The 24,325-nt window shown below is 39.7% G+C and overlaps 3 protein-coding genes across 4 annotated transcripts in view; 1 reads left to right on the forward strand and 2 right to left on the reverse strand.

The window, feature by feature from the left end:
- gys2 (glycogen synthase 2) overlaps positions 1-11,857 on the forward strand; it is a 32,744-nt gene extending 20,887 nt beyond the window's left edge. The window contains exons 14-16 of the mRNA XM_080754641.1: positions 233-396; positions 1,399-1,479; positions 8,358-11,857. Of these exons, the coding sequence (XP_080610767.1) occupies positions 233-396; positions 1,399-1,479; positions 8,358-8,552 (440 nt within the window). The 3' untranslated portion in view covers positions 8,553-11,857. The remainder of the gene's footprint in view (positions 1-232; positions 397-1,398; positions 1,480-8,357) is intronic.
- A 137-nt stretch (positions 11,858-11,994) lies between these two features.
- Positions 11,995-16,838, reverse strand: spx (spexin hormone; the record flags this gene model as incomplete). The annotated part of the gene is made up of 5 exons (XM_080754275.1): positions 11,995-13,399; positions 14,662-14,724; positions 15,712-15,769; positions 15,943-16,026; positions 16,833-16,838. The coding sequence occupies 5 exons, from the start codon at positions 16,836-16,838 to the stop codon at positions 13,233-13,235; spliced, it is 378 nt and encodes a 125-aa protein (XP_080610401.1). The 3' UTR covers positions 11,995-13,232.
- On the reverse strand, positions 15,460-24,264 carry golt1ba (golgi transport 1Ba). 2 transcript variants are annotated; one of them, XM_080754642.1, is made up of 5 exons: positions 24,165-24,264; positions 22,833-22,924; positions 21,842-22,020; positions 21,424-21,505; positions 15,460-19,962 (listed from the first exon to the last, which is right to left on the reverse strand). In XM_080754642.1, exons 1-5 carry the CDS (start codon positions 24,187-24,189, stop codon positions 19,924-19,926), a joined length of 417 nt encoding a protein of 138 aa, XP_080610768.1. In that variant the 5' UTR covers positions 24,190-24,264; the 3' UTR covers positions 15,460-19,923. The 2 variants fall into 2 exon arrangements, with proteins under 2 accessions (XP_080610768.1, XP_080610769.1); XM_080754643.1 differs by lacking the exon at positions 24,165-24,264 and adding an exon at positions 23,054-23,129 and having other exon boundaries at positions 22,833-22,972.
- Between the last annotated feature and the right edge of the window lie 61 nt (positions 24,265-24,325).

Here is a 24,325-nt window from a genome sequence, read left to right on the forward strand (position 1 = left end):
CTCCTGAACTTGAACGCAGCATCTTATGTTGAAAGAATTGTCCTTTCTGTGTAATATCCATGCTGTTAGGCCACATCTCCAGTATTCACTTGATTATGCTTAGTTCAGTGTGGTATCAAGTACCAAGCTCTGAGCTTGGAGGTCGGTTATTTTCAATATTTTCACCAAAAGGCCCTTTTAGAAATTTCAGCGCCTGCCTCTCTAACATTCTCTGCACGTCCCTGCTGGGCAGGTATTTACATAGTGGACCGGCGGTTCCGTTCGGCCGATGAGTCGTGCAACCAGCTGACCCAGTTCATGTTCAGCTTCTGCCAGCAGTCCCGGCGCCAGCGCATCATCCAGCGGAACCGCACCGAGCGGCTGTCCGACCTGCTGGACTGGAGGTACCTGGGACGGGTCAGTATCTGCCACTCCAGCAGGGGCGTCACAAGGTGGGGGGGGGGGGGACTGAGTTACTAGGGCCTAAGGTGGAGGGGCCTTAATGATGTTATACTTTAGCTATTGAAAAATAACAGATATACAAGATCTTGTAGATCTGCTATATTTGAAAAGTCGTGAAAATGTGTGCAAATCTTTGGATATATGTATTTTTTTAAGCAAACATTTGTAACTCAAATTTTGCTTCTGGGGGGTCCCTGGAACTAAATGTTTTGAAATGGGGGTCTGTGGCCAAATACATATCATTCTGGGGGTCCTTCACATGAAAAGGTTTGAGCACCACTGTTTGAAAGAAAACAAAACAAAAAAAAAACCTTAGGATTTGAGATATTCAAAGACTTTGCACAGATTTTCAAAAATAGCAGATTTACAAGCTCGCTGCCTAGCTTGTATATCTGCTATTTTTCAATAGTTAAAGCACAAAATAACGCTGTGGATCCTTGTACCCAGGGCCCAGAATTTGGTGCGACACCCCTGCACACGACTGTTGACCCGTTAAGCTTGTTTTACACTTTGTAGTTAGTACATTGTTTCACAAACATGTGTGAAACAATGTGTGGGTCGTGGACAAATGTTTTGTTTCCTTCATTTATTTTTAAAATCATTCTTTTTTCAAAACATTTTCAAAAAACATTCCCAATTAAATTATGTTTTTTTCCCCCAGTAATTTCATGGAGAAATCAAAGAAAAATCTAAGAAATTCCACAAATTAGAAAACCAATGTTTTAGGAAGTAGTGAAAATAGCCATTAATATCTACAATCTTTTTGTAGATATGCTATTTTCACTAGTTTGGTTCATGGGCAAAGATTTCTATTTTGGGTCTCGAACTATTACGTTTGGTTAGTAGTACACTGTTTCCCAAACAGTGGTCCGGGACCCATATGTGGGTAACGGAGCAATGAATGAGGCACCTGGATAACTTGGTTTTTTTAACGTTTTTATGGCTTGTGATTGACAGTACTACGTACACGCCCGCCACCTGGCCCTCAGCAAAGCTTTCCCTGACAAGTTCAAGACGGACCCCATGGCACAGTACACGGTATGCAGAACACAGTGTGTCACCACTCCACTACCAATATGACTTCTATATCCTCCTGTTCATCTTGTTTTCACTCTTTCTTTAGCTAGTATTATTTATATATTATTACTTAGGGGTAGGCAACCTTAGGCATGGGTGCCAACATTGGCACAGGGTAGGGTGATCACTGGCACAGTGGCAGAAGTTTGAGAGAGAGGATGTTTTTTATAAACATGGTCAATTAAACAAAGTCACCTAATTTAGAGCAAATTATATCCTGCACATAATTCTACATTCATTAAAACTCTGAACTCTGACTGTGGAGGGAGATAGGAGGATTATGATCTAATGATCGTTATAACAATGTCCTGCCAATAAAAATATGTCCGAATTTTTGATGGCATGTCATTAAAATTTATGTTGACATGGCACACTGACTATCTCGTAAATAAAAACATGCTGACCCTTGACTTAAACTGTGTCACAAAGCAAAAGGTTGTCTTGTGCCAAGTCATTCCTTCAACCAAGTAGCAGAAAAAGTGTCTGTAGGACATACAGGTATATTTATTTTATATTTAACTACTTTAATACATTTTATAATGGAAGTCAATAGGGATCAGATTGTGAAGAAACCTTCTGGAATCTGGAGTCATTCATCGTGGATACATCATAATTTAATATAGAAGTTAATTTAGAATGTTGGATAATTATTGTTTTATGCAAGTAATCTTGTCATTGTAACCTCAGAGTACACCAGAGTGACATATACAGCACGGCTGTACAAAAGTGTGACATCTTCACAACACTAATTGTTGTGAAGCAAGGACCCAGGTCTTCTGGCCTGGTAAATAGCCTGCTTGTTAAGCAATCTGTCTACCAATACCAAATGAATGCAGTTGTAGTAACATAATTCAGATGTTGTAGCCTTTCACCCCCTTTATTGAAGTCAGTAGGGCCCTCTGGGGAAAAATGCTGTACACCCTGCTCTACTGTCACAAGGACAGGCTGTACCCAAAACAATAGCTATTAGGTCTAAGATAAGACCTCTTGACTCTTAGAACGTGCAAAATATGCTGCAAGCTTGTAGTATCTGCATTTTCCAAACAATGTAAAAAGTGTTTGGAAAATGTTGAATAACTTAGCATTTTTAACACAAGTATTCTATTATGGGGGTCCCAGGCACAAACATATCATTTTGGGGGGGTTCCTTGAAAGTTTGAGAACCACTGCTTTAAACCACTTGTTTCCAAATTTGGGTCCAGTCCCCCCTTAAGGCCCGGGGCGTGAGGCCATGTCTGTCTGGAGGTAATCCAACATGTTAAACATGTTGCACACAATCATGACTTGCGTTCATCCACTTTCAACCTGCCATCCCTATTTTGGGCTTGTCTTTATACAAAAACTGTCAAAAAATATACATGCCTTTTTCTAAATCTTTCCAAAAGTTAATGGGATATTTCACTTTCAAAAAAACTTTTTAGTCATTTTATCAGCGAAATCAGGCTTTTATGAACACCCTGAACAGGTTTTAATTTGCCTGATTAAATATTTAGATATTTGATGTAAATGTTATCAGTCCTCCTCCTCCGGGAGGAGGGCCCCACACACACCCATTGTAACTTAAAGCTCCATTTTAACCATGATAGATTCATTAAAGACACCCATTATTTTTCTGGTGACTCATACTACCCTTCTTTTTTCTTTCTAATACATTTATTTTTAATACATTTTATTGTATTTAATTTTTTCCATTTTCCCAAATAAATGAAAAAGGTTATTAAAAAAATCACCAGAAAAAAATAAGGTGTGTTTTTAATGAATTTAATGAAGTGCATGCGTCCATGCTAATGTTGGGGGGGGGGTCTCGGCTTTTGTCAGATGTAAAAAGGGAAAAAGAAAAAAACGGTTGACGCTTTGAACTATGTTCGGGACCATAATAATTATCATCATCCTAATGATTGACAGGAGCCCGTTAAATGTAGCCTTGCATGGCCAGACTGTTGCCTCCCACAATTTTCAAATGCTTCAGTCCTCTCCACCTCTGTTTCGTCTTTATAGTCGCACACATTTACCTTAACTCACTCAATGCCAATGCCCAAAATGGCTCCAAGGTAGATGTGCCATGATTTTGTATGTTTTTCTTTACTATGCAATGAAAAAAAATGATTTTTTTTAATATAATTTTTGGTGTTGTTGTTTGTTGTGATTCAGTGGCAAAAATAATTTTGTCAATTAGACAAATGGTTCCAGAGATAGAGCTGTTTGAATAAAAAAAAGTGTCCATCCACTAGAATGAACACACATTTTCTCAATCAGCTAAACGAGGGAACCAACACACAAACAGAGAAAAGCATCTCTCTGATCTCAGGTCATTTTGACATATAAAAAAAAAAACATATAAATAAAAAAAAAAAAATTAAATTTTATAGCCTTTGATCTAAAGACGTCACGTCATTGGCACACAGGGCCCATTGAAAAAAGCAGTCATGAGACGTCATTGGCATTGAGTGATTAATATAAATGAAAATAATCTAGCCTTACAGTCTTATGCAAGGGCTAAAATGTCATTTAGATAGCATTTTATATAGACTGATGCCAGGTCATTGTTGATAGGTTCTTGGGCTACTTATGTTTTTAGATTACTATTTCTATGCATATGATGAATTATTACCTTGTGCTGTGCTTGTTCATTGTAAAACGCTCTGGATTAAGAGCATCTGCTTATGCCTAAATTGTAAATCTAACCATACACAGTATAGCTTACTGCTTAGCAGAAATGGAAATACAAAAATAAAATGCAAATATATTTTTAAATATATTTTCGTGAACGGAAATGACGAACAGATGCCAGCTTTCGTGTTTGGATTTCGGGAGGTGTAGTTCCAGAAATCTGGGACCCATGTGCCTGCCTGGGCCTTAATTGACAGCATAACATTTGGATGAGTGACAGACTTCTGATTCAGATGCCCGTAGAATGGCAGGGAATACGTACGTCGTCTCTACTGTATGTTCTCTCTATCTGATGCTCTCCACTCATCCATCACGTTTCCTTCTGGTTAATTATGTAGCGGAGTCTACGGTCCACAGATTCCACACACACACACACACACACACACACACACACACACACGTGCGTGTGCGCACATGCTCACACACACAGACCTAACGTATGCCTGTTATATGCGATGATGAGCCACCTACGCCTACTCTCCAGTGGTCATTAACAAGTCCCCGTACATGGACAAATGGCAAGACTTGGTCTTGTCCATGGCGTTATTTTTATTTTTTTATAATGTTCTTAATTTGACCCTATTACGGTCAATTATTCTCCAGGTTTTCTTCTGAATATGCATGACACTGATTTACTATGACACTATGGCACATTATAGGAATCCAATACATTTATTTTCAATACTCTGAGTGTGTACAAATGCAACCAAATGGACCCGTTCCATTTGAAAACACTCAGAGTTACAGACCTATAATGGTCCATTTGGACCATCTTCAATGTCCCCCAACCCACTTTGAGATAGATAGATAGATAGATAGATAGATAGATAGATAGATACTTTTATTATCCCAAGGAGGAATTTCATTTGCCCAGTGACACAGCAGTTAAGAATACAAGTTACAGGGAAGTATGAAAAAGCAAAAGTGCCGTTGTGAACAGTGAAAAAACTAATGAGGAAGAAGAAACAACATACAGAGCAAAAGTTTAAAAAAATTATAAAACAAAACAATTATAAATATACAGTATAAAGTGTTGCGAAAGAGTCAAAGCCACAAAAGTCACGACATAGCACTACTACTGTGATACTTAAAGTAGCCTACTATATTAATGGATTGCAATTTTATAGTGCTTTTTAAATAAAAGCAAGAAGCGAACTCAAAGTGCTTACAATGTTCCATAAATACATAGGGAACTAGCTTTTGACTGCAGTGCCAAAAATAATATACAATAGGCCTATATGTATATAGCCTATGTGTATATAGGCCTATTGTATTATATACACACACACACATATACATGCAAATACAAAAGTGTTTCACCTCTAATTCAAAGAACCACAGGACCACAGCACTAGTAGTATACATTTAGGGCTATAGCTCTGTTTCTATTTGTTTTGTATGTCCATGGCAAGAATAGAAGTTTGACAAAAATGGCCACCAATCCCCCCCCCCTCTCTCTCAGTGGTGTAAAGTAACTAAGTACATTTACTCAAGTACTGTACTTTTTTGTACAATTATATTAGAGATATTAGAGATATTTGTACTTTACTTGAGTATTTCCAATTTGTAGTACTTTTACTTCTACACCACTATATCTTGGATCCAAATATTGTACTTTTACTCCACTACAATTATTTGAAAACTTTAGTTACTAGTTACTTTGTAGATTGATTATTAAAACATGCATTAACCACTTCAGCCCTATATTGTCACTGTCTGGCCAAAACCTCTTAACTCCATTTTTGAGGTTCTTGATTTTTTGGCATAAATCAGGGCTATTGAACACCCTTTACCTCTGAGTGATAATATTGAACCAATGGAAAGTAGTAAAAAGTGCTTGGGACAAAAACTCCTAACTCCACACTTTCTGCCAAACCAGCCTACTCCACCCGATTGGCCCTCTCCTTTTTGAGCGGTGGTCACAACGCTCCTATACGTGGCTGTGTGTGTGGGTATGCGTGTCTGTAGCCTGCAGTAACCTTTTCTGACCACACATGTTAAGAGAGGGGCGCTGTTGTTCAGACTCACACACACGCACGCACGCACGCACGCACGCACGCACGCACGCACGCACGCACACACACACACACACACACACACACACACACACACACACACACACACACACACACACACACACACAGCCTCCACCGCTCAGTTCACACGAGTGTGATTTTTTCATAAATACGTGCTATTGAACACCCTTTACGTCTGTGTGTTGGTTAAAATAATATTGAACCAATGAAAAGTAGTAAAAAGCCCTTCGAGTTAGGAGGTTTCGGCCCGACAACAGAGATGTACATTTTGGCCATTTGAAAATAGCCGATCTACAAGCTCACAATGCGTCGCGGTGCGACACATTGTGAGCTTGTAGATCTGCTATTTTCAAAAAAAATTATACGTTCTAAAACTTGTGAAATGGGACATTGTGCATCATGAGTACTTTATACTTTTGTACTTTAAGTACATTTTGATACCAATACTTTTGTACTTTTACTCAAGTCAATTTTGAATTCCAGACTTTTACTTGTAACATTGATTGATTGATTGATTGAAGGCTTTATTAGAAGTTTGCATAGGAAAATGTACAGATTCATGACGGTACAGTTCACTGGTACAAGGTCTACTAAAAGGAGATCCATGAAAAGACTAAGCTTATTTCAACAGGAAACCATTAAAGTATCTCATATAACATTGAATGACAGACAAATAGAACACAGTACTATGCAGTAGATATGTAAAGAAAAAAAAGAAAACAGTAGGTCTATACAATCAGTAAGTACAGTATATACAATATATACAAGGAAGGGGCAGGTAACAGTAAGTCTAAACAATCAGTATGTACAGTATATACAAGGAAGGGGCAGGGAGGGTAGGGTTGGGCTAGGGCAGGGAGGGTAGGGTTGGGCTAGGTTTTTACCAGTTGTGAACGGCTGCTGCCTGTAAGTGGTTTTTTAGGGCAATTTTAAAGGATGCTAGTGATCCACACTCCTTTATGGCCTTCGGTAAGGCATTCCACATTTTTGTGGTGTAGCAGAAGAACGAGTTCGACCCTTTCTTTGAGTTGACTCTGGGTTGAACGTGATCTGTGGCACTGCCTCTGGTGTTGTAATTATGGACATCCTTAACGTTTATAAAGTATTTTGACAGGTACTTGGGTATCATAGTGGTGTAGTGTATCTTGTACACCAGGCCCATTGCAAGTTGCTGTACTCTGTCATCTACTCTGAGCCACCCCACTCTTAACTGGTGAGTAGCGGTGAGGTGAGTCTGATTGGGAAGGTTAAGCAGGACCCTAATTAGTTTATTTTGGGCTGTTTGGAGTTTAGTTTTTAGGGCTTGTGGGGCGTCACGATACCATACGTGGACTCCATAGTCAAAGAGGGGCTGGATTATTGCACCAGCTATGGTCTTCAGTGTGTTGAAGTTGACCATTGGGGCGATCCTCTGTAGGAAACGAGTTCGTTGGTTGATTTTTTGTATTACTTTTGAAGTCATCTTTTCGCTGGAAAGATTAGCTTCAAGGATACTTCCTAAGTAAGAGATTTCGTTTTTTCGTGTTATGACCTTGTCACCCACTTTGATTGTGAAGTTCTCTACCTTTTTGAGGTTATGATTTGATCCAAAGAGGATGGACTCGGTTTTGCCCAGGTGAATTGATAATTTGTTGTCGTTAAGCCATGTGCAGATCTTACTCAGTTCAGAGTTAAGTGTCTTTTCAACCTGCAAGTGGTCCTTGCCCGAGACTAGGAGAGCCGAGTCATCCGCGAACAGGAACAGGTTGCAGTCGCAAGCAGATGCCATGTCGTTCACGTATATTAGGAACAACAGAGGTCCCAGTATGCTACCTTGAGGAACTCCACAGCTTACTGGGAGGGGGGGGGACAGGGTACCGTTAATCTCCACCACCTGTTCCCTCCCCACCAGGTAAGATTGCATCCAGCTCACTGCTGCACTGTCAAGACCGATGGCTTTTAGTTTCTCAATCAGAATAGCATGATCCACGGTGTCAAATGCCTTCTGGAGGTCCATCATGACCATGCCACTATATTTGCCCTGATCCGCTTCGCGTTTGATACAGAGTATTTCTACATTGCATTGATGCTTTTACTTTAGTAAAAACATTTTGTACTTTTTCCACCACTGCTCTCTCTCTCTTGCGTTCACAGACGGAGGGCTTCCGCTACCCCCGGCCCTACTCTGTGCCCCCCTCGCCCTCAGCCTCCCTCCACTCCACCCCCCACCACAGCGACAACGAGGACGAGTCCTATGACGAGGATGAGGAGGCGGAGAGGGACCGGCTGAACATCAAGTCTCCCGCCATGAACCTGCAGCTGGGCGCGGTGCCGGAGGGCAAGAATTAGCTGCCCGGAGAGGCAGGCAATGGAGCGACGGACGGGACGACCCAGCACTGCGTGGCGTATAGTACAAGTTGTACAGGTTCACGAGTGTACCGTACACCCCCACCTGCATCTGCAGAATACACTGTACCTCTGAGAAGTGTACACTTGTCAGAGTTAAATTAACGCTGAGGGTTTTACTGTGTAGGCTACTCAAGCTGTCAGGCGAATAGGCTCTGTGCATTAATTGTAGTTCCCTTTTTCAGGAGGTGGCTTGCTCTGTTTGATTGATTGATTGAAGAATTTATTAGAAGAATGCAATAGAAACAAGTACAGTTTCATGACAGTACAAACCACTGGTACAAGGTCAACTAAAAGGAGATCCTAGAAAGCTGAGGCTTATTTCCACAGGAACCACACTTTAAGTATCTCATATAACATTGAAAGACAGACGGATAGAACATAGTACTTTATCTAGGATATCAATTTCAAAAGCAGAAAAAGCACAACATCAAATACAAAGGCAGAGAAAAAGGGTGGGGGGGAGCATGGGGGCTTAGTCTATTTACAAGTCACGGGTAGCAGCCGCCTGAAGGTGACTTTTCATACCGATTTTGAAGGAGGCTAGGGATTTGCTCTCCTTTAAGGCTTGTGGGAGGGCGTTCCACATGTTAATAGTTGATGTTCCTTGATCCAGCTCTCAGCAGCAGATTTGGAACGGGAAACACCTATGTTGCGTTGTGTTTCACAGTTCGAATCTGCCACTGAGCCAATCAAAATGAAGCTTTGTGAAAACCTAGGAAGAGTAAATATGCTTTATATCCCGCCTTCTGGAAAGGGAAGTACAATTTATGCACACATAGCCCTACTGTGATACATTTGACCACCTGAGTGTGAATTACACATTTCCTGAACCACTGACAACACCATTTACACAGCCGCTTCCAAAAAGCTCAGCCAGGTCACAACAATAAGCTTTTTCCAATCAATTGACGAGTACCGGCTCCGCCCCCTCCAAAAGCTGCCTCCGACCACAATTACAGCGCGCCGCTATTGGCTTCATTCACTTCAATGGGAAATACGGCGGATTGTACACACATTTTACACATTAAATACTAATTCAGTGTTGGACCCAGAGCTTCGAAATCTCTTCCTGGTCCGTCGGCAGGGCAAGGCATGCGTTGGAGGAAGGTGTAGTAGCCTACACGGCTAATGGAACAAAACTATGGAACAAAACCGCAGAGGAATATTTGGGGAAAAAAGGAATGAGGAAGCCCCTGTCTGTTGGACCACAGATCGCCGTTTTTTATATAAAAAAGCCGATTTAAATATGAATACACTGTGTTGGCTAAAAGGCCATTGACCCATGACTACAACACCTTATTTGTTATGTAAAATAGCTACTGATAAAGTAGCCTAATGATGAATGATAATGAACAACGCAAAGTGTATTTCTGACATGCAGCAGGATTTGTGCAGGTGCGTCACAAGAGGGGGGAGAGGGACTGAGTTACTAAGGCCCAAGGTGGAAGGGCCTTAATTATTTTATACTTTAGCTATTGAAAAATTGCAGATATATAAACTCGAGAGTGCCGCGTTGCGAGCTTGTATATCTGCTATTTTTGAAATCCCCAGATGAAGAACATTCATGTGGGCCCGCAGTGAATCCTTGTACCCAGGGCCCAGAATTTGGTGCGACGACACCCTTGCTCGTTTTGTGACTCGCACGGCTAAAACTTTTCGGAATCGAGACGTTTTAACGCCAGAGATATCAAATGTTCTAGGTTTATAAGCAATCGGCATGATAAGAAACATGTAAGCCTAGCCTACATTTGAAGCAGTTTATTCTGGTTGTTGTGAAATAAGAGAAATAGACAGAGTAGGATACTGCCTACCTCATTCGTCGCTATAGGCTGTTTAAACACCATCATCACAGATCAAATAAATACATTAACACGCCGTTTAGGCGTCAAATTCACTTATAGGTATATTTATTAGGTTGTTGTCTTTCTTACCTTATGTACACAACTGTCCAGTCCAGTGATAAGTTGCTTTATATCAGATGAAGTAGCCTATTCCTTGGTGCTTCTTGATATAAACACATACAATGTTTGTGTTGGTATAAATGAGTCAGCCTACACATATTTTCTCAGTTCATATGACTTGATGAAAGTAACTTATTCCGCCCAGGTCAATAACACTAATCATTATAATGGCATGAATCGATCTAAACAAATAAAGTCTGTGCTGATGATGATGATGTTGGTGGTAGTATGCTTATGGCTGATGTTAGGCAGGCCACTTAATAGATATATATATAGATAGATAGATATCTTTATTATCCCAAGGGGGATAATCAGTAGCTATTTAACATAACAAATAAGGTGTTGGTGTTATAATCATGAGCCATTTAGACAATACAGTGTATTCATATTTAAATCTTTCCGAGTCAGTGTAAAACGGCTCTGAATCCAGCAGAGAGATTTCCTTCTGTATTCTCTGCTGGTTTGTTTTAATAGGCCTACATATTTTTCAAATTTCATGCCAGGTCTTGTTGACGAATTTGGAAGAGATTTCGAGGCTTTGGGTCCAAAACGCGACATGCAGTGTGTCTGTGTGTGACATTCTCCTCCATTGTGCTGACAGTGTTAATGACTGAGTGGGGGCTGTCGGACTTCAAAGCTTGACGGACATAGCGACAGTAACGTGGAGGAAAAGGTGGGGGCGGAGCTCCCGGTAGTCATGAATTGTCCTACTTAAATAGAGGTTTAAATTCCCTTTTGAACATTTATTGTGCTGATTCCTGCCCATCATGCTAGATGAGCATATTGTTTGTGAAACTAGTAGTGCAATCCGTCAGTTAAATGTTTCTGATAACGGCATTGCTCCGCTCCAAGCCGAGAGTTACTAGGATTATGTACCTTATGTACATTCCTATGCTATAGGCCAGTGGCTCTCAAAGCTTTTAATTTCAAGGACCCACACTCTGAGTGTACAAATGGAACCAAATGTACCTGTAAGGGGAGTTACAGACCTTTCAAGGCTCCATTTGGAACTCCATCAAGGCACCCTGAGGGTCCCTGAACCCCACTTTGAGAACCACTGCTATAGGCTAAATATCTCTCCTTTGAAACAAATGCCTAGCTTTCGAAAAACATGTTTTCAACAATGTTGTCCCTTAAAATGCAGTTTTACATTCCCTCAGCTATAGTTTGTTTTTACAAAGGGAGATTATTTAATTATTCTGCCCTGTAAACTCATGACAGTATTGTGTATGATGCTGGAAGATTGAAATTTAGACAATTAAACAATTATGTGCTTCAATTAAATACATTTATTGGGATATTTTACAGCCCGAAACTGGGACACTAGAGCTTGATCTGTCCTTAACATAACGACAATTTGTTACCATGAAATAGAATATGAGTACTTAATATATCATGTCAGTCAAATCAGTCTTTTTCCAGCCCCCAAATGAATGTATTTGGTCACGGACCCCCATCTGTAAACATGTACATGTTGTGCTTGTGCTTGTGTTTCAAGATTATCCAATTTAGAAATTACGTTGTTTTTAAAAGAAATAGCAGCTCTGCAAGCTCACAACACGTGGCATTGCAATGCGTTGTGAGCTTACAAATTGTCTATTTTAAAAAGCTGCTGTATATTTAGATTTAAAGTAGTTAAACAGATTTTAATCCTATTTAAACAATTTCTCCTGGGGACCCCCTGGAACCCACTCAAAGACCACTGGGGGTCACTTGACCCCACTTTGAATACCACTACTAACTGTACAAATGAACCGCTTCTGTGATCAAACAATCTCAGGCAAATGGTGCTATCATGAATTCAAACCCATTTTATTAAAACAATGCAATACATTTCAAGCCAAGTCATATTTACAAAACCCATTTCTTCTCTCCCTTCAATGTGGAGCTGAGTCTCTGACATCCATAAGTGAAGAGGATTTTTACAATAACGATCAATGGATTTGAGTCTCTCAGAAGTATTCCCTTTTCCATATTGGCAGGTTCTGGAAGAACACCTGATCAGGACTTTCATCAGCTAGAGAGAGAGAGAGAGAGAGAGAGAGAGAGAGAGAGAGAGAGAGAGAGAGAGAGAGAGAGAGAGGAGAGAAGAGAGAGAGAGAGAGAGAGAGAGAGAGAGAGAGAGAGAGTTATACAGCTACTGTATATCTTCGTCCATGCCTTACCCCTTATCCCTAAACGTCTTTGCCTTTTTCTTTTACTATTTTGAAGAAGAAAAAAAAAACATTTTAAAATACTTAAAATAGCCGATCTACATTGACACGTTCCGAACTTGTAGATCAGCTATTTGAACTATTTAAAAATGTTTTTTCAAAATAGTAAAAAAAAAAGCAAGGAGGTTTAGGGATAAGGGGTAAGGGATGTACGAAAATACGGCCCATAGACTTCTATTGTAATGTTGTATAGAACTCTACACTATATGTATTCGTACAGTATATACTATTTATTTGCTGTCGGGCTGGAACCTTGTATGTCCAAATGTGTCACTTATGCATCCAATGTAGTTATTATTTAGTCAAAAACTCTTTTAATTTTAACTGTTTCAATATTTATAAAACCCGCACAGACACACTTACCCACTTGCACCATCACTTTCAACATGTCTCCCCCCAAAACAGCATAAAATAGCTACACTATGACAACAAAGTAGGCTATTCATTTACGAAAAAAGAAAACAATATGGATGATACAAGGTTTCTGCCCGACTGCGAGGATTTGTGAGTTGTTCCTTCGGCTCACCTTCTTCCTTGACCTGCTGAAGAAAGTTGAGCAGCACAGTTGCAGCCTGGTTGACACTCAGTCTCTCCGTGTTCTGACTACGGGTCTCTGCAAAGAAACGCAAATTACAACAGACCCACCCAACGTGAACCTTTCTTTTCCCCCTAATTTTCATGCACACGTGTACAGTATATTGGCAGAAAGCTATAAAAAGTTATTTTAAGGGGTAGTGAGACCAAAAAAAAAAAAAAAACCTTTCTCTTAACAGAGACCTATGAAAACAATACATTTTCAGGACAATGGGTTTTATGGTATCATAATTTCCATAGAAAAGAGGTTCCTGCAGAAACTGTGTGGGCTCGCTGAAAACACTCACAAAGTATATTATGTAGAGTAGAAAATGTACACATCACTCATCAGACAGACGTTGGATTCAGCTCAAGCCCAAGCAGTAATATACGAAAATGTTAAGACAGAATTAATTTCCCACTGGATTCCTCGCTGTTCTTTTTTTCAAAAATCGAAAAAATTATAAAAGATTGTAAAAAGAAAAGTACAAGCTATAATAACTGCATAAAGCTGAACATGTTTAAGTTTGAATTAAAGTTTTAGCACAAAGAATGTGGAAGTAGAAGGATGCCAAAAAAAGGGGCAGAATAAATATAAATTGGGACATCTAGCGTGTTCTCGCTGGCGTGAGCCCACGATTAGGATGACTACAGGTATAGGACTTCATCATTTTAGAAAATTGGTAATGCTGTACCTGCAATTTACAATTACAATTGACCATTTAGCAGACGCTCTTATCTAGAGCAACTTACTGTTCAATAAGCAAGGTAATCACATACATAAGATGCAGAGAGAGACAGTGTAGTGCCTCAGGAAACTAGGATCCCAGGTAGACAAGGAACCTAGCATCACTATATATATATATATATATATATATATATATATATATATATATATATATATATATATATATATATATATCGTCACTGTCGGGCAGAAACTTCGTATCTCCAAGTTTCAAATGTGTACGTTCTTTTGCAAAGTAAAGCCCTGCTTCATCATACAAGGCCGTCGCACAAAGGTAGTGAAAACAGCAGATCTACAAGCACACAACGCCTCGTGGTGCGAGGCGTTGTGAGCTTGTAGATCGGCTGTTTTCACTAGTTTAAATCATTTTTAAAATGATAAACGCAAAACGAACGGTTTTGGACATACAAGGTTTTCACCCGACAACGACGAGATATATATATATATATATATATATATATATATATATATATATATATATATATACAGTATATGCCATCACAATAATAATCTGTATTTAAACTATGGCATGCCAGCTAAGCTATTAACATTACCTAAGTGTAAGGTGTCATACACATCTCCTTCTTTGTGGTCCTCCGAGATAAACCTTCGTCCCTCTGAAATGACATCACACACAGTATTGGCATAGAGCACTGGTTCCCAAATACTGGGTCGTGACCCATTTGTGGGTCGTGGACACATTTGTGTGGGTCGTGGACACATTTGTATGGGTCTCTTAATCATTTGTTTCCTACATTTTGTTTTTAATTTATTATTGTTTCAAAACATTTTCAAAAAACATTCACAAAAAAGCTAAATATTTCATGAATTAAAAACAAAATTCAAGTTTTCAGTAATTCTCTAAAGAAAGTTTTAAGAACTTCCATAATTTAGAACACAAAGCTAAAAAAAAGAAAATAGCCAATCTACAAGCTCACAATGTGGTGCAAAGCAACACGTTTTGAGCTTGCCAATCTACAAGCTCACAACGCGGCGCGAAGCAACGCATTGTGAGCTTGCCAATCTACAAGGTCACAACTCTGCGCGAAGCAACGCATTGTGAGCTTGTAGATCTGCTATTTTCACTAGTTTGGGTCCCGGGCAAAGGATATGTCAAACGCACCCGGTGAAAGTGTGTGAGAGAGAGAGAGAGAGAGAGAGAGAGAGAGAGAGAGAGAGAGAGAGAGAGAAACATTCCTAACTGTGAGAGAAAGGGGTGTGTGTGTGTGTGTGTGGGGCTACAGATCCCATGGCCTGGAGGAACGGACCGTAACCCTGGCAACAGACAGCAGAGTTCAACAGAAGTGGTTAAGAAAACGCTAATAAACAGCTTTAATTTGGGAGAAATGAAATTCGGCTCCGTCACCGTTGGTATAATGCTAATGGCCAATACCATGTGAACTTTGGGATCAGTTGCTGAAGCGAGTGAATAGATAAACGTAGATAAGCGTGAGCGTTAGAGCGTTAGAGCGTGAGTTTGCTCCTTTATTAGTAGGATGTTATTCTTACTTAAGTAGATGTTGTGGCTACTCTGCCCACCTCAGCTAGTGTTGTGGATTACTAAAGATTACAGTAAACAGATGCAACAGATGCAGGGTACTTACGAGTTCCTTTTAAGTACAGCATAGCCTGGGGAGTCCAGTTTCTCCGCTGGAAACTGCCCTTTCATTTGGAAGCAGAAATAGAAGGAATCAAGCTTATTTTTTAATATTTGTAATGACATTTTTGTAAATGATCTGCAAATCCTGGGCAACCAGGATGCTCAACTGAATTTTGGTTCTTGTGAGTACAAAAAAAAAAAAAAAACTTTAAAAATGAGAAACAATGTTATTTACCTTTGGTGCACTCAGAGAATGTGAGACAAAGGTTGCCAGTAGTAAGACTGTTAGTGTGTAGGCTAAAGTAATGGTCCTCAACCCCTATTGGATTCAGAAAGAGATCAACATAATGAATTACACAGCTTGCTGTACAGCATTGGTTTGGCAATACTTTTACATTGCATTTGCTCTAATAGTCACTGTGCCATCATCCACAATTTATTGCGTAATTTAAGCCAATTACACAATATTTCCCCCAGCATTGTTCATTTGTAAAATAGTTTAACACAAGAGGAGCGCAGAAAATTACATATTGTTCAATGAACAGTAGTCTGATGTACCGGTATAAGCATGGTCCATGAGCCGTCTAATGATAAAATCAACATGAGGTCCATTGAAGTGGCCTATTTAAGGAGTAATCTACCCCAAAGAATGACTTATTTTTTTTATCAATTTCCATGAAGCCTTGAAGTCATGGAGATTTTTTTGTTTTGTTTTTGTCGCATTCCTGATCGAATAATTCAATGAGCTGTTCAGTCCTACCGGATAGAATCCACCAGTCATCAAATTATTGGCTTAGGAATACCAAAGAATGTTCTAAATCCTAATGGTTCTCTGGAAAACGTGTTTCTATATCAGTGGCACTGGTGCTCACACTTTTGAATGTCAAGGACCCCCAGAATTATATATATTTGACCTCGGACCCCCATGTCAAAATATTTTGTTCCAGGCACCCCAAGAAAGAAAGATTTGAGTTGCAAATGTTCGCTTTAAAAAAAATATATATTATTCAGAGTTTTTCACAAATGTTCAGGATTTTTCAAAAATAGCAGATCTACAAGCTAGGATGCGTTCCATGTCTAAATGGGTTTAATGTTGTAATTAGGCAATAAGGTAAATATACTTACTTTCATTGTGATGACAGATCCTAAAGGGACAGGGAGAGTAAGTTGGTTTCAAATGCTAGAAGAGAGACAATCTAACAGTGTTCGTTATCGCTTACCCTCTATTTATATTGTTGTGGTGGGGTGGAGGGGGGAACCTCTATGGCCCAAGGCACTACGTAGTAGCAGTGAACAGACGTCAACAGCGATAGGTCACGCCAATTTGATGAAGTAGGGGCGGTTGGGGTTGTGAATGGACCAAGGCACCAATCAATTCCTTTTTCATTCATGGCCGACTGTACTGTATATCAATGAATGAAAATTGCTGTCGTAGGCAGACCTACTGCAAAAGTGCCGCAACAGACTGTGTACATTTATTTTTTTATTGAAATGAATGAACTGTGAGGGATTGTGGACTTGATTCAGTCTTTTTAATGCTTTAGGTTACTTGTCAGTGGGGGAGATTTTCTCTTTGGGATATTGATATGTTTACACCTTGCTCACTGAAGCAGTTAACGGACAAATGGGGTCTGGATCCCATGAATGAATAGCCAATTGCTCTCGATTAATTGATAACCTGCATCTCCCCTTAGGAAATAGGACAGGAAATGTCATTTCTCCAATTTAGGAATCATGACATTCCAAAAATATTTAGAGATTTGGTATGAAAATTATTCCTGGCAAAGATTTAGCAATTTTTTTTCTGGCATTTCTTATTTTTACTAGAATGTTGGAACTAGTTATTGACCCTTTTCACAAGCTGGTCTCCAAAATGCCTTATATTCAGTTGATTAGTCTCTGAATGTCATGTTCTTCTTTTCAAAACAGATGTAGCATTTTGGACAGAAACCTGCAGTGATAATGCATTAAACTAAAGTGTCAAAGTCTAGACTCTAGAATATAGTTTGCTTCCGTTAGAAATTATTCTTGAATTCATGATATATAGTGCAGTCAATTAAACAAATGACACACAGCCAACTTTCATTGTATATTTACAAAAGTGGGCATAGAACAAAATATTGTCAAAGCATTGCCATTTCAAATGTAATCATTCAGTACTTTGTTTTCATTGAAGGGCAACACCACTCATTTTAGGAACTTGTGCCAGGACTCAGGACAATTCAAACAATGTTGATGAGCATATTATGTATAACTTTTTCAAAGCTAGGATTTGTCATGTCACTGGTGACAAACCACAAACGTATGGTTGCTCCATTTAATATTAAACTGCACATGGGGATGTGAATAATACTACATGAAAAGGATGTTGTGGGGATCATGATACCTTTTATGGTTCAAACCTGGTAAAATAAAGTACATTTTGGCACAAACTATGCAGGGCAGGCCCGCAACGCCAAAGTACTCCATGTCTGGATTTGAAAGAATGGCTTATTTTCACACATACAAGTATACTGTCCTCAACTTGACCTCAGAATAAGTAATGAATTCTTAATTTGGGTAGTATTGCCCTTACCACGGTAAAAGTCCAAACTATTTTGATCCTTAAAAAAAAAGCAATATTTAAGTAATCCCATTAGCCAGTCATACACAGGATAACAGTAGGAAAAAAATACAACTGCCACACCTGGTAGTCAAATAGCCACATGAGAGATAGAGAGAGAAGACACGGTAATGTCATACACCGGTACCAAGAATAGCAGAGCTATAAGCTCACAATGCATTGTGACACCATCATACAACTAACCGTGCACTCAAGCAAAAAGCGTCCACAAGCTACAAAGTGACCGGCTGTCATTCAATTAATTTTAGTGTAGTGTAGTGGCTACACTGTGTGACTTGGAGCGACATGAGGCCGAGTGACAAGGTTGCTGCGACTTCGTGGCCACAGAAAGCTAAAAACGTTTCATCGTAGGTGAATGAGCAATGCCTATAGATTCATTCATCCATGAGTGATGGATGATTTTATTTTTTTCATTCATACACCTGAATTTAGCAAAATGTAGATTACGTTAAAAGTTAATTTGGTTAATTCTTACAGTGACTGAATTCGCAAAAGAACATACATATAGCCTATATACTATAGGTTTATGCATGCAATGCAGTCTATACTGTGGCAGCGGGGAATTACGTACTCCCACACTGCATGCTTAATGTGAATTGAATCAATATCGAATGGTCTATTTCTCGCCTAAAATGGTGTCAGAAACCATGTTTAGTTGTACCAATTAATAGTATGTATTTAACTCACTTTCATACAAGCTCCCCAGGACTCCACTTCCTCACATATAAAGCTGGATGCAGTGAAAAGGAGTCCACTCCGAATGTAACTTTTGGGGTGTTAGTGCTTTTTAGCAATTGGTGGCTGCGACTTGTTGGCGATGTACAGCAATAAAAAAGACATTTGGTGTGAGTGCACGGTAAGACTTAAAAATAAATAAGGCTTTCATCATCATGTAACAACAAACTCTCTCTCCGTGTCTCTTTCTTACACACAAAGTAGAAGCAAAACTAGCACAACTTTGTCCTTTAAAACAATTGTCTACCGGGTGCACAGCTCAACAAGACTCAATGTATACGATCAATAATTGCCAACAGTCCAATGTCTTTCTGGTACTTCATTCATGAAAAGTCACGGGCAAACACGGACGGTTTGGATGCCGAAACACACCCGTGTTTGCCCGTGCCTTTTCATGATTTAAAAAGTACCAGAAGGACTTTGTAGTGCTGACAATTCCTTTCTTACAAGCAGTCAGGAGTGTTTTGTTTACATTCCACAGAGTAAGAGAGCCACGTGAAACAGAGTCCAGGGAATCCTTCAGGAGGGTCCTCCATTTACTTCTTTATAATGTTGCGTTCGACGAGAGATCAATGACGTCTGAAAACATCCCGATGTGAACTTCTTGGTAACGAGATCCTTTAGTAACAGTCTCCTTGAAGGGCCTGAAGAGCCTTCCGCTCCTTACGTCGTCCAAAACCAATTACGGATGCATACAGTATAAAAGCAGTCTTTTGCCTGCCAAACAGGAAAGTAATCTTAATGTGTATAGCCGTTAACTGTCGCGCGGTCAGCCAGTGACCGAAGGGAGCTTGTGTTGCTTTTTGAAACTACTGTAATGCACTGACACAGGCCTTCTCTGGATACAAAGAGTCACCATTATACCATGTTATTGCTCTCGCCCACCTTGTCCACAAACTGAAAAGTGAAAGGAGAGAAGGAAGTAAAGTTATAATATGCCATACACTGCATCTCAACACTCATTACATTAAATACAAAGAAAATGTGTTATTGATCTATCTATGCCATAGGTCAAACTGCATTAGTATGATTATTACTAAATAAATATCTTGATGTCGGCTTGGCACATACAGAATCCTTTGTCTATGAATAATAGACCACATGAATGACATGCTTTAGACTTAAGTGTTAGGTAGGGCTGGGCGATACGACATCTATCAACATCACCATTATTTCAAATGTTTGACTCGGTTACCATTAAAGCACACAATCTTTTGATGGTGAAAATAGCAGATATAAAAGCCTAAAAATTGTGACGTGCAGTGAGCTTTTAGACCGGCTATTTGTATACACCACCAATCCACAACAAAGTCTAAATAAAGGTTAAGTGGTAAATCAGACTACAGGTAATCAATTTAGTTGATCATGTTGATTCGTTGATATACAGTATAAGAAGGAATGAAAAAGAAAAATAATAATAATACCTTGCTTCTCCATTATTCAACTAACCTACGTGAAGAAAGGTTAAGTCAGTTTCGATATATTTAGCAGTCAGTTAATTGCCCAGCCCTAGTGTTAGATTTTATGAAAACATCAATGAGCTCTCTACGCATAACTAATTTGCTCACATTTAGCCATCTGTGATTGAAGCACTGTTTTCATTTGACATGTGTGTTATGACAGGTTAACAGGGTCATATACATGCTGACATGCAAGGGAAAATCGGCAGCGACTGACCAAGACTGCTGATTGTCCTCACAGCCTTACGAAGGCTTTAAAAAGACAGAGAGACGTTTCATATCAAAACAAAGCCTTCCACACAACACCACACTGGGAGCATGTCCATTAGCCACAAAACTAATCAGATTTATTTTGTAATATATATATAAGCTCTGGCTACACAATAGCAGTAAAATTAGCAACAGAAATGCTATAGTTTGAGTGGCTACCTAAAATAGCCAGTCTACAAGATGTAGATGCTGCTAAAATCCATTAGATCCACTCACTTTCTATCTCATACAGGACCCGTCTAAGGGCCGATGCATACTCCACTTTTAGAGCCAAGTTTAAATTGGTTCGGCTCTAACAAGCATGACAAGCATTATGGTCTGGAAAACCTTTGGAATTGTCCATTTTGATGGTCAATTAATTACCCAACATGGTTCCTCCTCAGGTTTTGTGTCTAATGAATGCACCTTTTTGACAGGCCATGTTTACATGCAGGACGGTGTTGCCCACTGTACAGTCAGTTAGCCACGCTATTGCATCAGATCGGCTGTTAAGAGTTCAGGAAACAGGACGGCGGTCGTCAGTTTGGTTAATCAAGTCTGGTTGTGTTTTCGTGAGGTCAGTTCGATTGGAGTGGCTGCATGTAAACATAGGGAACCAAGAGCTGGTACGATGCTAGCCCGTACTCACTCCACTGATGAATGGCAGGTTTAGAATGGAGCCAAGGATGGGTATTCTTCTGATGAATCCTACGACCACTGGGAAGAAACCCCTGGATGGGACAGAAGGAGACAGACCACAGTCAACTTAGGCCTGACAGCGTTAGATGAAGACAGGAACTTTTTTACATTAACCAGCAGACCAAGTACAAGTATTGAGACTTTGAGTGCTTAACTGTCTGAAAATACGACACAATGCTGTACATGTCTATGAAGCTATCTATGAAATCTATGAAAACATTTAATCTGCAACACAATTCATACAATATGTAGTGGGGTGGGTGGGGATCCCTGCTTCATCTCCCTCTCTCAGATAAGGGATCCTTGGCCTGAAAAACGTTGAACCAAACGACTGCACTGTGAACCAAACAACTGGCGTCTTCCCTCACCTGAACAAGAGGAAGAAGCCGTAGACCTCCAGCACAACGCCGATGATGGGCCAGCCTATCAGCACAACGAACACCCCACCCAGGAAGAAACCGGTGGCCTTCATCTTGTGCTTCTGGAAGAAGAAACGGAAGGTCCTCTCCAGCCCGATGACGAAGGCCAGCCCAGCCACAAACAAGATCTGGACGGAGGGAGCGATAAGATAACTCAATATCAGGAGAAATGCTTTGTCTCTGGTTAACTTCCTCTCATAAGAATGAGAGCCAGAGGCATGGACAGGCACAATCACATTGGATGGACCAGATGCAATGCTTGAGTGTCGTAGAACAAGTTCAACACCTGTCCACGGGAGGCTATTCTAAATATAATAACTACTCTACACATTATATAAATCAAAGGCAACATAATCAGTTATAGTCTAATTATGTGAGCACTGAGTCCTCTCCTCTGTTCATTTTCTTTTTGATCAGTCATCAATCCCCATAACTTGAGTGCCCAAAATAATGATTCCATGTGTGCACTCTCAGAGTACCAGACCTTTAACTAGGGTCTATTTGGAACACACTCAAGGAACCCTGAGGGTCCCTAGACCAGTGGCTCTCAAACTGTTTTATCCCAGGGTACCCGTATAAATAACCTTTTCATCTATGGCACCCCTGAATTACATTGTTACTTTATGGCAGCTTACAGTTTAGGGCCTTAATTATGTTATACTTTAGCTATTGAAAAATAGCAGATATACAAGCTCACAGCACGGCACAGAGTGCAGCGCTGCGAGCTTGTAGATTTGCTATTTTTGAAGTCATCAAAACGTGTGCAAATCTTTGGATATATGTATTTTTTAAGCGAACATTTGTAACTCAGTGACAGTGACACTATCTCTCGCTGCTACAACTACAGAGAGAGAGAGAGCAGGAACAGAAAGGCACCTGGGAATTTCTCAGCGTCAGAGATAACAAAAGCGGTGCGATCGAATCAAGCAGTAACACTCACGTTTCCAATAGCCAGAAGGGCTTTGTCGAAGAACAGGATCATTCCAAAGAAGAGGAAAAACACGCCGAAGCCCGTCAGTCCCATCCCGATCTCTGTGGGACACAGACAAGAAGACACACGGGGAGTGATTGATTGATTGACTACTTTATTCGAAGTTTGAAAAGGAAAACGTACTGGACAGTACAGTTCACTGATACAAGGTCAACTAAAAGAATTTAAACCACAAGAAAGCTCAATGGCTTGTTAAACTTGGGGTCCTTTTGTACTCGTATAAAAGTGTTATTATGTATCTGCTAAATAATACTGGTCATTTCTGAGATGGGGCGATTGTGGAATTGCTCAAGTACTACAGTCTTGTAAATGTTTTAACAATTCTTCTCAATGTTCTCACTTCAGGAAAAGATGAAGAACTGTTAGACTTCTTGGACGTTAAATGAGTTATATCCAAATGCTCTTCTCTCAATTATTTTGGAGAAATAGTCAAAAGGCAATGAAACGTCCAATTATTACTTTTTATGATCAGTGGTGGTAAAAGTACTCACATTTCTAACTTAAGTAAAAGTATCAATTCGGCATTGTAGAAATACTCTGTTGTAAAAGTCCAGAATTAAAAAATTACTTGAGTAAAAGTACAAAAGTATTTGAGTAAAGTACTCATTATGCAGAATGTCCCATTTCACAAGTTTTAAAATAAAATTGATAAAGAATCTTTTGAAAATAGCAGATCTACAAGCTCACAATGCGTTGCATCAAGAAGCATTGTGAGCTTGTAGACCGTCTATTTTCAAATGGCCAAAATGTATATAGGGTTGAAGTGGTTGTATGTTTTGTAATAATAATCAAAATCTACAAAATAGTAACTAAAGTTGTCAAATAATTGTAGTGGAGTAAAAGTACAATATTTGTCTGAGATGTAGTGGAGTAGACGTAAAGTTATTGGAAATACTAAAGTTATGTAGTTAAGTACAAATACCTCAAAATTGTACTTAAGTACAGTACTTAAGTAAATGTAAATGTAGTTATTTACACCACTGGTCAAGTGGCAATGAAACGTCCAATCTTTCTGATAAGCCCCAGGCCACAAAGCACCCACCCAGCTAAACGGAGTGGGAGTCAGAACACCCCTGGTGCTGGCTTGGTGTCACAGCAGTGGATGGCACAGTGACATGGACAAAAATCAGAGCAGGGGCAATGTATTTAGCATTGTTAGCTTTAGCTACAGTAGCTTACTGATGCACATCAGCCGGTTAGAAAGGCAGAAGTCTAGGCAGGCAACAGCTGGTCGCTTATCATTATGAATCTGCAGAACCAACTCAAATCAAAACGTCTTACTTTGGGAGTCCGTTAGAGAAATCATCTTGGCGGCGCTTCGACAGCTCAGGACAACAAAGTATGATTAATTAAACTCAGGATGTTATTATTTGTGATTAAACAGTCCTCTGGTTGACTACAGTGATGACAGCTGCCACTGCTGCAGCAGCAACCAGACCAAC

This window comes from Nannobrachium achirus, assembly GCF_963921795.1.
Source record: "Nannobrachium achirus genome assembly, chromosome: 23".
NCBI classification, from domain to species: Eukaryota; Metazoa; Chordata; class Actinopteri; order Myctophiformes; family Myctophidae; genus Nannobrachium; species Nannobrachium achirus.

Coding starts and splice junctions, on each gene's coding strand:
- golt1ba (XM_080754642.1), bottom strand. CDS start 24,189: ATGATTTCTCTAACGGACTCCCAAA. Junction 22,925..24,164: donor TTCTCTAACGGACTCCCAAA/GTAAGACGTTTT, acceptor TGTGTCCCACAG/AGATCGGGATGGGACTGACG. Junction 21,506..21,841: donor GGCTTCTTCCTCTTGTTCAG/GTGAGGGAAGAC, acceptor TGTCCCATCCAG/GGGTTTCTTCCCAGTGGTCG.